The 16,247-nt window shown below is 40.8% G+C and overlaps 1 protein-coding gene across 1 annotated transcript in view; it reads right to left on the bottom strand.

Moving 5' to 3' along the window:
- Positions 1-8,755: 8,755 nt before the first annotated feature.
- MTHFD1 (methylenetetrahydrofolate dehydrogenase, cyclohydrolase and formyltetrahydrofolate synthetase 1) overlaps positions 8,756-16,247 on the bottom strand; it is a 63,560-nt gene continuing 56,068 nt past the window's right edge. The window contains exons 27-28 of the mRNA XM_063290434.1: positions 13,762-13,870; positions 8,756-9,033 (exon numbers count right to left, since the gene is read on the bottom strand). Of these exons, the coding sequence (XP_063146504.1) occupies positions 13,781-13,870 (90 nt within the window). The 3' untranslated portion in view covers positions 8,756-9,033; positions 13,762-13,780. The remainder of the gene's footprint in view (positions 9,034-13,761; positions 13,871-16,247) is intronic.

Below are 16,247 nucleotides of genomic sequence, written 5' to 3' on the forward strand. Positions count from 1 at the left end.
GAGTGGAGGGTGTTTGCCTACTTCCAAAGGCAGAGCAATAAATCATGTAGACATAGAACAAGAACCTTGCTGGTGGCTGGGTGCCAAGACCTTTCATGATTTATTCCTCATGGCACATGAGCCATTCTATTACAGAACGAAGAATTACTACTTTAAGAAACCATCAGACTAGCTGGCTTCCTTGCCTTGAAGACTCCACAAGCACCAACTATTTTTTTTTCTTAATATAATGTTTAAAAAGATCCAAAGGGAACATATAACACTCCGCAGCTCTTTATGCTTAGACAATCAAGTAATTGTTACAGAATTTTCTGACATCTCAACAGCGAGCTATATATAGTAAGCCTATCACTTCTCACAAGGACTCCTCCTTGTGACAGCCAGTATTTTTTTAGTATTATTTTGTCATTGTTACAAAATTAAGTATGCTTATTCTTTACAATGACATGGCAAAAAGCTTGGCCTCCAACTGGACATGAAGCTGCAGCCAATCTTGGTTCTTCCAGTGTTGTTTAGGATACAAACTGTCCTAACTACCAGGAAACACACTGAGACAATGAACTGGTCTCTAATATTTATTACTAGTACTTAACAAGAATCCTAACAAACTGAAGAAGCGTGGGAAAAACCCAGACATATAACCCCCAAGGGTTAAGGCAGTCCCGATCTGTGTCTCTTTGAATGGCTGAACAGTTCCTCAGTGCTATGCATGCGCTTGACAGTCTGGATGGGAGCCCCCTGCTCGCCATCCTTACTCATGACACAAACCTTCCAAATTCATGTACAGCTGTAATATGCAGCACACAAAAAGATTCACAGATCTGCTTCTTAAAATAGTTAGATGGCTGCTACTCAATATGCAACTGTGTGGCTACTAATCCATATGGCCATTTAAGATACCATGTGGAAGTGAGATTTGTTGTTGTTTATTCGTTTAGTCGCTTCCGACTCTTCGTGACTTCATGGACCAGCCCACGCCAGAGCTTCCTGTCGGTCGTCAACAACCCCAGCTCCCTCAGGGACGATTCCGTCATCTCTAGAATATCATCCATCCACCTTGCCCTTGGTCGGCCCCTCTTCCTTTTGCCTTCCACTCTCCCTAGCATCAGCATCTTCTCCAGGGTGTCCTGTCTTCTCATTATGTGGCCAAAGTATTTCAGTTTTGCCTTTAATATCATTCCCTCAAGTGAGCAGTCTGGCTTTATTTCCTGGAGGATGGACTGGTTTGATCTTCTTGCAGTCCAAGGCACTCTCAGAATTTTCCTCCAACACCACAGTTCAAAAGCATCTATCTTCCTTCGCTCAGCCTTCCTTATGGTCCAGCTCTCGCAGCCATATGTTACTACGGGGAACACCATTGCTTTAACTATGCGGACCTTTGTTGTCAGTGTGATGTCTCTGCTCTTAACTATTTTATCGAGATTTGTCATTGCTCTTCTTCCAAGGATTAAGCGTCTTCTGATTTCCTGACTGCAGTCAGCATCTGCAGTAATCTTTGCACCTAGGAATACAAAGTCTTTCACTGCTTCTACATTTTCTCCCTCTATTTGCCAGTTATCAATCAAGCTGGTTGCCATAATCTTGGTTTTTTTGAGGTTTAGCTGCAAACCAGCTTTTGCACTTTCTTCTTTCACCTTCATCATAAGGCTCCTCAGTTCCTCTTCGCTTTCAGCCATCAAAGTGGTATCATCTGCATATCTGAGATTGTTAATGTTTCTTCCAGAGATTTTAACTCCAGCCTTGGATTCCTCAAGGCCAGCTTGTCGCATGATGTGTTCTGCGTACAAGTTGAATAGGTAGGGTGAGAGGATACAGCCCTGCCGTACTCCTTTCCCAATCTTAAACCAGTCTGTTGTTCTGTGGTCTGTTCTTACTGTTGCTACTTGGTCGTTATACAGATTCTTCAGGAGGCATACAAGATGACTTGGTATCCCCATACCACTAAGAACTTGCCACAATTTGTTATGGTCCACACAGTCAAAGGCTTTAGAATAGTCAATAAAACAGAAATAGATGTTTTTCTGAAACTCCCTGGCTTTTTCCATTATCCAGCGGATATTGGCAATTTGGTCTCTAGTTCCTCTGCCTTTTCTAAACCCAGCTTGTACATCTGGCAATTCTTGCTCCATGAACTGCTGAAGTCTACCTTGCAGGATCTTGAGCATTACCTTACTGGCATGTGAAATGAGTGCCACTGTTCGATAGTTCAAACATTCTTTAGTGTTTCCCTTTTTTGGTATGGGGATATAAGTTGATTTTTTCCAGTCTGATGGCCATTCTTGTGTTTTCCAAATTTGCTGGCATATAGCATGCATTACCTTGACAGCATCATCTTGCAAGATTTTGAACAGTTCAGCTGGGATGCCGTCGTCTCCTGTTGCCTTGTTATTAGCAATGCTTCTTAAGGCCCATTCAACCTCACTCTTCAGGATGTCCGGCTCTAGCTCACTGACCACACCGTCAAAGCTATCCCCGATATTGTTATCCTTCCTATACAGGTCTTCTGTATATTCTTGCCACCTTTTCTTGATCTCTTCTTCTTCTGTTAGGTCCTTGCCATCTTTGTTTTTGATCATACCCATTTTGGCCTGGAATTTACCTCCAATGTTTCTAATTTTCTGGAAGAGGTCTCTTGTCCTTCCTATTCTATTGTCTTCTTCCACTTCCGCGCATTGCTTGTTTAAAAATAATTCCTTATCTCTTCTGGCTAACCTCTGGAATTTTGCATTTAATTGGGCATATCTCCCCCTATCACTGTTGCCTTTTGCTTTCCTTCTTTCTTGGGCTACTTCTAGTGTCTCAGCAGACAGCCATTTTGCCTTCTTGGTTTTCTCTTTCTTTGGGATGTATTTTGTTGCTGCCTCCTGAACAATGCTGCCAACTTCTGTCCAGAGTTCTTCCGGGACCCTATCTACTAAGTCCAGTCCCTTAAATCTATTCTTCACCTCCACTGCATATTCCTTAGGAATATTAGTGAGCTCATATCTAGCTGATCTGTGGGTCTTCCCTAATCTCTTTAGTCTGATCCTAAATTGTGCAAGAAGAAGTTCGTGATCGGAACTACAGTCAGCTCCAGGCCTTGTTTTTACCGACTGTACAGATGTCCGCCACCTTTGGCTGCAAAGGATGTAATCAATCTGATTTCGGTGTTGTCCATCTGGTGAAGTCCATGTATAAAGCCGTCTCTTAGGTTGTTGGAAGAGAGTGTTTGTTATGCAGAGTGAATTGTCTTGGCAAAATTCTATCAGCCTATGTCCTACTTCATTTTGTTCTCCCAGGCCATACTTACCTGTAATTCGAGATGTCATTTGACTGCCCACCTTAGCATTCCAGTCTCCTGTGATGAAAATAACATCTCTTTTAGGCGTGTTGTCCAGTAGGTGCTGCAGATCCTCATAGAACTGCTCTACTTCAGCTTCTTCAGCATTTGTGGTTGGGGCGTATATTTGGATCACTGTGATGTTAGATGGCTTGCCCTGAATTCGAATTGAGATCATTCTGTCATTTTTTGGGTTGTATCCAAGCACTGCTTTAGCCACTTTACTATTAATTATGAAGGCTACTCCATTTCTTCTGTGGTCCTCTTGTCCACAGTAGTAGATCTGGTGGTCATTTGATGTGAAGTGGCCCATTCCAGTCCATTTCAGTTCACTGACGCCCAGAATGTCTATCTTTAATCTTGACATCTCACCAATAACCACATCCAATTTGCCCTGGCTCATAGATCTGACATTCCAGGTTCCAATGGTGTGTTGATCCTTAGAACATCGGATTCGCCGTTCACCACCAGCACCGTCGGCCGCTAGCCGTCCTTTCGGCTTTGAGCTAGCTGCGTCATCACGTCTGGGGCTAGTTGAGCTCATCCTCTGTTCCTCCCCAGTAGCATTTTGACCATCTTCCGACCTGGGGGTCTCACCTTCCGATGGTATACCGACATATCTCTGGTTGTACTGATCCATTTAGTTTTCACGGCAAGAATACTGGGGTGGGTTGCCATTACCTTCCCCAGGGATCGCATTTAGTCTGACCTCTCTGTCATGACCTTCCCATCTTGGGTGGCCCTTCACGGTTTAGCTCATGGCATCATTGAGGTGCTCAAGCTCCAGCACCACGACAAGGTAACGATCCTTTGCTGAAGGGAAGTGAGATACTATGCAACTAACATTTATATAACACCATCAAAATGCATGGTATTTTGCAAGCTATCAGAGAAAAAAGGATGGATAATGGTGATCAAAGGAAGTTTCCCACCTAAAATCAGATCTAGATCAAAGTATCAGAAAATTGTGCCAAAAGATGGGAGTACAAAAATGGGGGAAGAACTTTTTGAGTTTAGTAGTGTATAAAGCTGCCTTAAACCACATTAGAGTGTCTATTTAAATCAATATTGTTTGCTCTGTCAGGCAACAATTCTCTGGGAAGCCATGCAAAAAGGCTTTTCTGTTATGTATTATCTAAACTTTTAAACTGGTGATACCAGGAGCTCAGCTTGGGACTTCTGCAAGCAAAGCTAAAATCTTGTCCAAAATTGGCTTAGCTTTAATTTCAACAGGGAGCACTGATTATAGCAACATTCCTGAATCTGTCCACCTAGGCCTTGTGATACTTGTCATTCAACCTATCTAGGGAGCACCAGGTTGGGGAAGGTGGGACTAAAGTGCACAGAGGTGAGTTTTGAAGCATTTTGAAAAAAAGAGAACTGCAAGATATCATTAATAATCTATTTAAGAAAGAGTGGTGAAGTAAGTAGTGCATCCAAACACATCAAAATATGACATATTTTGGGCTTTTATTTTCCTTCCCACCATGAGTTCCTTAAAGGATTCTGCTTTAAATCCAGCCATTCTGGTGCATTGCAGATACAATCCCCCCTCCCCCTCCTCAAATACCCAGAAGCTCTGCCCAGAAAAGTAATGGAACTCACCAAGTTCCTCCACATTAATCACAAGTGTGCTCAAGAGCTTTTCAAGGACCTCACAGTTTATTTCTGTTAATTACAAATCTGGCAGCAAATAAGTTTTACATTTTCACATTCCAAAGTGATCTGTATGTACATGGGTATGTGTGCATAGCTATCCACATTTCAAAAATGATTTGGAAGAATTGCTTTGGATCTTGCCTGAGCCTGGCAGTGTTCTCCTACTTGTTAAAGAACTCAACTTTCTTCAGACTTTTGCACAAACTTGGAAGAAAGATACCCAAGATGCTGCTGCTTTAAGGAATCCACTGACTAAAGTTAAGGTGACAAAGGTTGGGCTCCTTTCAGGGGTGTCCAGAGAGTGGACACAAATTAAGATGGAGTCCATGATGGTACAAACGAAGTTCTGTTTGATTTTTATGTGCATTGCAAAAACAAGCAGAGCTTCAACTGCACCACTGTGGCCACCATCTTGACTTTTTGATCACACTCTGGATATCTCTGGGTTCTTTAATGAATAGCAGAGAGATGCTGCACTCATGTAAGATCCAAAGTGCTTATTCTGAAGCACACAGTCATAATATGTAGGGACTGGAAAGATTTTGCTACTTCATTTGCTTATTTGGAAAAAAAAAACAGCATAAAATTATCACCTTTCCTTTGGGATGCTGAGGAGCCATTCAAACAACATCACCCAGTGGAATCTCTCCATCTCCTAGGTCTTGTGGGAGGGTTCCCATTGCCCCGCAAACAGAAAGAGTGCCCAAAGAGCATCAAATACAAAGTTGTTTTGGATTGACTTCAGATTTTTCTTTTTAAATCAGAGCTGTCCCTAAGCTCTCTATAGTATGCTATCAAAAATAGCAAGTTATCAGCCAATATGGGACTCTTAAAAGTCAGGATAGGCGCTTCAAAAATTGGAGTAACCCAATCACACACACACACACACGCACCTTTGCATAACAATAAAACAGAAGGGAAGAACAGACTGCTGCCCAAAACCCTACAGCAGTGTTTCTCAACCTTGGCAACTTTAAGTTGTGTGGACTTCAACTCCTAGAATTCCCTAGCCAGCATGCTGGCTGGGGAATTCTGGGAGTTAAAGTCCACTCATCTTAAAGTTGCCAAAGTTGAGGAACACTGCCCTACAGACTTGAGTGAAGTGCCATTCCTTTAAGAGTTAAACAATCAGGTCCACTGACCAGCTTCTTCAAATGCTTCCTGTGGTTGTTTCTACTTGGATGTACATGCACTGTCCCTTGCTGGTGGCCCTAGCATGAGTATTGCTTGTGTATTCACACACCTGAGGAGTCTAGTAAAGCTTTCCACACCATTATGCTGAGCCTTCTGGGAGAGCACAGGTACTTTAATATTTCAGAGCACTTAATGCTCCTAACACTTCGGTAGGATGCTTTGCTCATAGCAGTGCATTTTGCAAAGCACCCTTTGCATGATGGCAGTCCATAATTTCATTGTCAATCAAACATTAGCAAAATAGTCTTAAGGATTGAAATCTAAATGTTCCCCCCATTCCCAGAGTGTGGAGCATGCAAAGGGGCCCATTTTGCACCAGAAGTCCCTACAATAGAATAGGAAGCCACATACTGACTGTCCAGGTCCATTGTTCCCAACCATCATTGCTGCCCAAGAATAAGTGGGGGCTTCAATAAAAGCTTCCCCCTCTGGACCAGAACCAGAGGCTTCTAACTGCCTGTGATGGCCGAGTTTTTGAAGCAATCCAGAATTAAGTACAACTGCCAGAAAGCTCTATCGTATTATATTATGCAGTTTTGGGGGCAGATCAAGCAAATATGGTCACAGTATAATTAAATCCAATAAATCCCAAGAGTTCTCTGCAGTTTGCTACTTTGGTTGATTGGCAACCAAGCTGCAAGATTATTACCTTGTCTGGTTGTGGTCTGCATCAAATTTATGTCAGTATTTACCGGAAAAACCAATATATTTAGTAAAAAAGAAAGATTAACTTTAAGGCATCAGGGGATAATAGAATTTGGGTTTGAACCAAGAATGTATTTATTTCTTCTGCTGTCATGAGGGACATCTGGTCTCCTCAGAAAAAAGCAAGAGAACTGCGTCTGTATCCATTGAGTGAGAAACTATATACTGACAAAAGATGTCTGCCTAGCAAGCATTGCACGAAGGATACAGCAGTTCTGTCACAGGAGGACAGGAGATGCTGTCACTGAAGACAGCTCAGCAACACAGTCCCTCACTAACTTTTGTTCATGATTGGAACTGGTTGTGTGCATCACCGTAGGCTTGTACCACTTGTGATTCATAAAGCCAGTTGTATCCCTGTCAACCTGCTTGATGTCTATAGTTTTTTGGCCCAAAACAGGAAAGGGTTTATCAAACATCCTTCAGGGTTTCCATCTCTCTTTGCTTTTAGGAAGGTTGAACATATGTTACCAACCTGCATTTGGAACAGAACTTCTGATCAAGAGACAATAAGGATGATAGATGCATATATAATTGTATGACGTTGCAGTTATAGAACCAGTTTTATCTGTTGCCTTCTCCCAAGTGGTATTTTCTCTAGACAAATTGGCTACAGCCATTTTATTTATTTGTAAATTTTATATGACTGCATGTATTATATAAAATAACCCTAGCACCCAACAAACCCACAAATAATAAAAACACAAGATTACATCTCTAATGCACCATCAGGGCCATAATAGTACCCTCTTAAAAAGTATTATACCCAGTCAGTTATTTCCATTGGACTACAGCACCCACCACAGTCAGCTATTATCATTCTGGTTGGGGATGATGAGACCTCTTGCGGAATACATCTGGAAGGCCAAAATTCTCCAGGGCCTTAAAAGCAAGGATTTTCCAGACCTACCACCAGGATCTATTTAACTGGACATACCAGATGCAGACTTCTTTATCCAAAGCACCTATCTGACCCTCACCCATCATTTCTGCTACCTTGTAAGATCCAACAGAGCAGACATGCTTTGGGACCCATCCATTGGCACTGTCATCTGATGTCTGATCATACCCTTCTGTGCCTGCCCTCTGGAACAGCATCCTATTAGAAGTTAAAACTGTCCTGACCCTGCAATCCTTTAAATGATCCTTGAAAACCTGTTTGTTTCCCCAAGCTCTGGGCCAGGTCAGGATGTATCCACCTGGAATGTACTTTCTGTATCAGTTATGGCATATGTTGTTCTCCCTGTTTTTTTGGTTTTATGCATTGTGCTTGAGTTGTACGCTGCTCAGAATCAGTACTGAGTTGGGCAGTCTTACAAATCTAAATTATGAATAAATAGGAAAAATCTTATTAGGGATTTTTTGTTAGTAGCAAAGACAAGAGGTCTCCTCTCCTGAACAGCTCACATGACACCACCAAAATTAAGCCTCTAAATAGCCAAATTGGGGGGGGGGACTTTTAAAAATAGAAATTGGTATATAGTATAAACTAAAGCAGAAAAGTATAATTTATTAATTAGTGAAGTTAAAATTAAAGTCTTTGACCAGAAGTCCCTTTCATCAATTGACCAGATTTTAAACAGAACAAAATATTTTTTAAACAAAAAATGTCTTTAAAACCTGAAGATAGTTTACTGTCTTTGTGAGAAATCCAGTCTTGAATCTATTTAGGTTAAACCTATTAAAAATGATGGGACTTAAGTCTGATTGATTCAGTGAGTGGATTCAAATATGGCAAGAAGCAATAGATGCACTTATATTCCAGGTTGGGTGCCTCTTCCAAGATAGTGCCTGTTACAATACTCATGTAACATCAAAAAATATATACTTTTTGCTTAGTTGTTTACTCCTGTGACAATGCAAAAGACTTACTAAAAGTTGTATGATTAATAATTAAAATTTATTTAATCAGGTCGGATCCAAAGTTAAAACCATATATTTTTTAATAACTAATAGAGGGCCATGCTGTGAACCTCTTTTAAAAAGTGTCAGTGTTAAAAATATAGACTTTCATTTGCCATGACTAAAAAGCAGACATTTTAAAATTACAGTATTAAGATTTGTTTAAAAAACAGAAGAGTTTAACTTGTTTCTAAAGACTTCTAGGAACCACGGAGATCTTACTCCACTTCTGTCAAAACGAGATTCCTCAATATCTAAAAAGAAAAGAAATCATGTTATCAGTCTAACAAGAGTGGAAATCACAATGAATAAATCCTACACAATAAACAGCCAATTTATAATCTGTTATAGTATATAAGTCGATGGTACCATAATTTACTCAACAGCTGGAAATAAAAAAAGGAAAATATTTCCAGATATGTTGTCCCCAAATTACCTTAAGTCTCCCTTAATAAAAAACTTGGAGGATCCACAATGATTAATATCTCATGCCTTTATACCAGTGACTACCAAAGGAAGGATTATCAACACTGTCATGATAATGGAGGGGCAGAAAAACTTTTGACAGCCAAGGCTCATATTTTTACTGTAATTGAGTTGGTATGGCTGAAACTTCCAGTGTTTTGTCAAGGGAAGACAGTTTGAAAAGTGTATTTTGGGTGTGATTAGACCTAAATGAAGACTGAGAACTTAGTCTCCTGAAGTTTTCCTGCTGAAAAAATGGGAAATTGCATGCTATTTCTTGAACAGGTGTCACCAAAGCTCAGTGATGTGATTTCTGGGACCCACTCCCAAAGAGTTTGGAGCCACAGGCTGCCCAAAATGCAATAGAAATTCTCTTTTCCACTGCATGAAATAACAATTCTTCACACTGTTCAGACTCCTTTTCCTGTGGAATTAACTTATCAGTAGTTACATGGCTATCATCTCAAGAGCAATGGGACAGCCCTACTACTATTTTCTTGCATTTCTTATCTTTCGCTGGCTCTTCCTGTCCAATGTAATGTAACATTGCATTTATTTACTAGATTTCTTTCCCAACTTTTCTCCAGAAGCTCAAAGTCGTTGACATGCAATCTTCTTTCATTTTATCCCCATAACAACCTATGACATAGGACTGAGAAAAGTGACATTAATCTTTTAAAGAGGTATGAAGTGACAGAGATCTCTTATCCTGATGTCTGTTTGGAGACAAATTCTGGCAGGCATAGTTCTTCCAGGAAATTCCTGGCTTACTTTCTCCTTCAAAGTTTGGAGGAAAGCACAGGAGGATAAGCTATTCTTGACTTGATACTAACAAATAGAAAACACCTAGTTGAGGAAGTGGAAGGAGCAGGGATATTGGCAAGGTGACCCTGATGCTTGAATACTTGAGTCTAGTAGAAACAAAAACAGAGGAGACAAACATATATCCTGGACTTAAAAAAAACCAAGAATCGTGAGTTTATGAGGACCCTTAGATTGTGCACCGAGTCTGTCTGGGGCAGTGCCATCCCATCCAGCACCAAAGATGTAATGGTTCCTGAACTGGTGGGCCCCAAAATGTAGAACTACTCAGTCTTACCAGGGTTCAGCTGAAGCCTGTTGAGCCCCATCCAGACCCCCACAGCCTCCAGGCGCTGGGATAAGAGTTACTTAATTCCCCAGGGGCAGAGATGCACAGTTAGAGATGCATCATCAGTGTACTGAAGATACCCCATCTCATGGCGATGGATGAGCAAACGCAATGGCTTCATGTAGATGTTAAATAGGAGAGGGGAGAGCACCGAGCCCTGCAGCACCCCACACAGTAGGGGCCGAGGATGGGACCTCTCCTATCCATCATCACTGAATGGAATCAATCCTGGAGAAAGGAGGCAAACCAGCACAGCACCATGCTGCCCATCCCTAACTTCCTGAACAGATCCAGAAGGATACCATGCTCAATGGTATCAAAAGCTGCCAAGAGCTCAAGTAGGGCAAGGATGGATGCACAACCCCCATCCTGCCCTCACCAGAGATCATCCAAAGGGACGACCAATGTCATTTCTGTCCCATACCCAGGTCTGAATCCTGACTGAAAAGGATCCAGATAATCCATTTCATCCAAGGCCCTCTAAAGCTGTTGTACCACCACCTTCTTAACCACCTTCCCCAGAAAATTGTCCAGCATGGTGGGATCCAGTGATGGCTTCTTGAGGAGGGGGTGAACCAAGGCCTTTTTAAGAGGTAAAGGAACAACCTCCTCACTCAGAGAAGAATTAACCACTGCTAGAATTCACTCACATGACACCCCCAGCCTGCTTTCACAAGCCAGGAGCGACATGAATCTAGAGAGCAAATGGCTAAGTTCATAGTCTGAAAGACCCTGTCCATTTCCTTAGGTCCAATAGGTTCAAACCGTTCCCAGATAACTGGGCAAGACTCCACCCCAGATATCTCCTCTGGACCTGCAACAAGGCTGGTGTCCAGCTGCAAGTGAATCTGAGCAACTTTATCTGACAGGTGCTGAGCAATTCCTCCACACGCCCCTGCAAAAGTTTTCCCAAGCCCCCTTTACCCAAGAGGGCTTATGTCACCCGAAACAGGGCTGTGGGCGGCAATCTGCGGATGCAATAAGTGCGGAGAAGTACTGCCACTTTGCCGCCCTTACTGCCACAAGGTAGGCCTTAATAGAGGCTCTAGCCCACGTTCGATTGAGCTCGTCCTTGGCTGAGCACCAGCAGTGCTCTAGACATATCTTCTCTCATTTCATCGCCCTCAGTTCCTCAGTAAACAACAGGGAGTGATGGGATCCATGGGAGCGGAGAGGTCGCATGGGTGCGATCTAATACAATGCCTCAGCTGCCCCCTTATTCCACGCGGCAACCAAAGCTTTGGATGGATATGAATTCTTAAGAAGGGGATATTAAAAGCAAAAATTGCAAATGATTCTAATGAGGACAGCTGGGGCCTGTGTGGCTACAAAAAAGTAGTGAAGGTCTGAAAAAAAGGATATATACAGGAAATGGAAAGAGGAACAGATCACAAAGGAAGGGAGAAGCAGGTAGCCTGAGACTGTAGAGCTGATTTCAAGAAGTAAAAACTCGGAATGTGCTGACATTAGTGAAGAATGCTAAGAATAATTTTAAAAGGTGTATTTAGATAGCTTCTAAATAAAGGGAAAAGAAAAGAATCAATATACCAAGCTTCTCAGTGAAGATAGTAAAAGAAGCTAAGAAATAACAAAGAAAAAGAAGAACTACTCAGCTTCTATTTTGGTTCAGTCTTCCTCAACCCCAAACACCCCCCACCCTACCAAAAATATATTCCACTGGGAAATTGGGAAAGTCAGAATGGCAGGACTGATGTTCATGAATGACAGAAACATGATTTCCAGGGAAAGATAAACTGCATCCTAGAACACTGAAAGCATGAACTCATGGTCTGAATGAAGCCTTATGTACTGTTTTTGAGAAATCTTGGAGAACTGATGAAGTGACAAATGATTGGAGTAGAACAAATGTTAGCCCGATGTTCAGAAAGAAAAGAAACTCCAGCTAACTACAAACCAGTCCACCTACATCAATATTTAGAAAGTTTCTGGAGCAGATCATAAAAAGCTGGATCTGTAAGCACCATAAAAACATGGATTTGTCAAGAACAAAAATTGCAGTATCGGTGCTCATCTTGTTTTTTTATTAACCTCCTTAAGAGATTATGAGAATACTGTAGACATAGTATATCTGGATTTTAGGAAAGCACTTAATGATATGTTGATCAGCAAGATAGTTAAACGTGGGCTGGATGGCATGACAATTCAATAGATGCATAGCTGGCTTGAAATTTGTATTCAGAAAGTGTTCAATACAACTCATACTCAACCAGTTTGGTCTCATCAGACTGGAGACAGACACAGAGTGGGATGCCATGAAAAATCAGTCCTGGGTCCTCTTCTTTTCAATATTAAAGATTTGGATAAAAAGATGAAGAGAATGGGTGGGATAACTAATATCTTAGAAGAATATTCTTCTTCTTTAGAAGAACTAAAATTATAGAAAGAGGATGAACTTTACAGAATGAACTTTTTAGATAAATGCAAAATGCTTCACTAGGGAAACAAAAGTCAAATGCACAGCTATACTTGTAAAAAAGATCTTGGAATAGCAGGTGATTGTAAATTGAATACAAATCAGCAGTGTGGTGTGTCTGAAAAAATGACGAATAGAATTTTAGACTGCATCAACAGAACTGTATTTTCAACACTATGAAAGGTAGAACATTATTGTTCCACTTGATGCTACTTAATTCTTCACATCCCACCTCGAGTACTGTGTACAGTTCTGGGTTCCACACTTTAAGAACGATTCAGAGAAAACTGAAACTGAAGGGCAACAAGGATGATACTCAAACTAGAAAGCAAGTCTAGTGAAGAGAAACTGAAGCATCTTAGTATGTTTTGCCTTGAGAAAATGTAACTGAGCTGAATATGGCAGCACTCTTCAAAAAACTGAAAAGCATATCACATAAAGGAGTATTTTGGTTTATATTCCAACTTTTTGCCTGCCCTTAGGGTTGAACCATGGAAGAATGGCTCCATATGTCATGGATACATCTCTCTGTATCTCTTGGACTCCTGTCTCTGATTTTATTTACTTCGGTGTGTTTAATTAAACAAAATTAAGAAGCTTGCAGCCTGCAAAGCAAAGCACTAACTTCAAGCTTAACAGTAATTTCCAGCAATGCCTCTGGATCTCAGCACCATCCTTGGAAACAAAATGAGGGGATAGTTGCAGCCCTGTGTTTGTTTATGCATCTGCCTACACCCCTTCCCAAAAGACAAGGTGGTACAGATCACTGATTTTACTTTCCAGTTTGCTTTTTGGTAAATGACTATTTGATGACTGGCCATGGCAGTCATTCTGTGAAATACCTATCAGCCCAAATCCTCTCAAAATTCCAGAAGTTTGGGAACTCTTGGTTCACAGAGTAAAGCAACATATATTATGTTCTCAAATACTCACTTTTGATTGTTGATTTGTCTTAGAACAGTCCAGTTACCTCTCCACTCACAGGATCCAGATCAATGTCATAGAAACAAGGTCTAGTGGGAAGTCCTGGCATTGTGCTCATCTGGAATGAAAATAAAACTGGTTTGAGATATACGTTCCAAAAGTGCCTAGTAATGGGGAAAAGAACCTAAACCCTTCCTTGCTGGCTTGCATCAGACTTGAGTCCATTAGCTCCCTGGAACCCATGCTTTATTCCAGGTAGCAAGAATTCAACTCCTCCTTTGATTTGGGACCCAATGCATCTGGGGAATGGTACACATACACAATGCACACCTATGTCCATGCAGAATTTCACCATGACCGTAATTTGCTTTGGTGCCCCAAAAAGAAAAGGTGTAGATCTTATTAGCACCATCCACCAATTAGTGGGATACTTCCCAGGGAAGGCTGGGTTCACCAGTCAGACTACAATTGGGTTTGCTCTGAAAAGTTACTTGCAAACCATAATATGCTAAGCCAGAACAAACAAACAAAAAAAGACATCATGGTTTAATCCAATGTGTGCCCAAAAGTCTACCAGCAATGGGACATGAAAATAATAAGGTATTGCAATTTCATTTAGTCATCAAAGGACTGTCAATTTTCTAGCCTTCCAGCAAAACTTAAATTAAGAGTTTCTTTTTTCATTTATTGCAAAATAGACCCTGGCTATTCTGAGGCTCTTTACAAAATAATAATAAAATCTGAGTGAATTCATTAGCTCAGTCTAAGTTCTCTAGCTGTGAAAACTAAAGTGTCACCAAAATTGTAATAAAGGATTCTAACATATTCTGAGCCTAAATTCTACCGTGTAAAACAGCCTTTCCCTGCCCTCCAGATACGATGGTCAGTGTTTCCCCCAAATACCCATGCTTTTCAACCATTAAGGTCAAATGGCAGGCTATTTGAGGTTATGGAAGCCCAATACATCTGGAACATGGCAATTAAGAAAGGCTGCTATAACGCAACTGACACAAGAACTGCCTTGCTGGATCAGATGAACCAAAGACCTATCAGTCTACCATCTTTACTACTCACATTGGTCAAGCAAGTGGATCTGGGAAACTCAAAAGCAAGAAATGAGGGCCAAATGCATCCTCCTACTCATGTTTCCTAGCAATTAGCAATAACAGGTCTGATCCTTAATTGTGCATATGAAAACCATTGAAAAGTAAATCCTTCTGCAGTCAATTGCTCTCTTGATTTCATCTTAAGTTCTCCATTTTACTGTATTAGCAAGTCTTTATATGTTAACCATTTTTCTTTGCCCGCTGTTTCTTTTCTGTAAAACTTCTTAAGCTGAGGCCAACAAAAGTATTTTTGGGCATAGCCTGGGTTTGTATCTATTCCATATGCATAATATGGCATTCCTAATATGGTGATTTTTGAAGTCTACATTTACTTTATCATACTGTAAAAAATCATGCCATCCAAACCTCAGGCCACGTTCTTCTAGTTCTAACAGTCTCTTAACAACAGCTATTCCTTCATCCAAATCAATTATATTTCTAATTATATTTCATTTAATCGCCATCTATAAGTTCTGACTTTCTTCTTGCATGTTAAAGACACTGGATGCTTCAGTCTTAGCTTCGAGGATTTCTACTTTTTTCCTTAATTTGTTTGACCTCACTTTTAATCTGTATTACAGATTCTGCAAATTTTTTTCATTCTTTCCTCCAAATTCACCAATTTTTCCACTGTTGAGGCTGTGACAGTCTTTCCCATTTCTTCAAACATCCTCTGTAACATCTCTAGTGTAATCCCAGCAGATTGGTCAATCAACAATCCTCTCCTCCCTTCTTTCACTGCTTTTCTAGTAGTAGCCATCTTTCTTAGTTTATAGTCCAAAATGGGGAAACATCAAGAGAGACAAAACTTTACCTTTTTTCCCCCATAATTCTGCAACTGTGCACTTTCATGACAGTCCCTTAAGCTCTCTGTATTTCTACTCTCTATACTGTTTCTGCACTTTTACAACAATCCCTTGTCCCTTTTGTTTAAAAAAGTCCACCGGTCATTTTCTTTGGAGAACCCAAACAAAGCACTTTCCCATGGAGGTAAGTGCTATTAATTGAATTAATTCAAAGGAACTTAGAGTAAACGAAGTCCACACCACTGATACCTTTGTCCATTTAAAAACTTTTATAATCAATGCTCTTAATATGCTTTTTGCTACAAGTTAATTTTTAAATTCTTGTAATTTTTTCTTCTCTTTTAGTCATGCCATGGGCCACAGGCCATAGGAACACTCACCGGGTGGCCCAGTTAAACTGCTGCTCCTAAGATCTCTTTTAGCTCTTAAATAATTATAATCCAGAGTGATTTAGAAATCGAACTTGGTCAGACTCAATGTCCATTAAAGGCTCCACTGAGGCTGCAAGCCTGATTTTCCTCCCTCTGCTCCTGGAACTCTACTTTTGAGGTGTTTGCAGAGCCCCTCCAGGTTCTGCAGGCTT

This window comes from Candoia aspera, chromosome 1 (assembly GCF_035149785.1).
Source record: "Candoia aspera isolate rCanAsp1 chromosome 1, rCanAsp1.hap2, whole genome shotgun sequence".
Lineage (NCBI taxonomy): Eukaryota > Metazoa > Chordata > Lepidosauria > Squamata > Boidae > Candoia > Candoia aspera.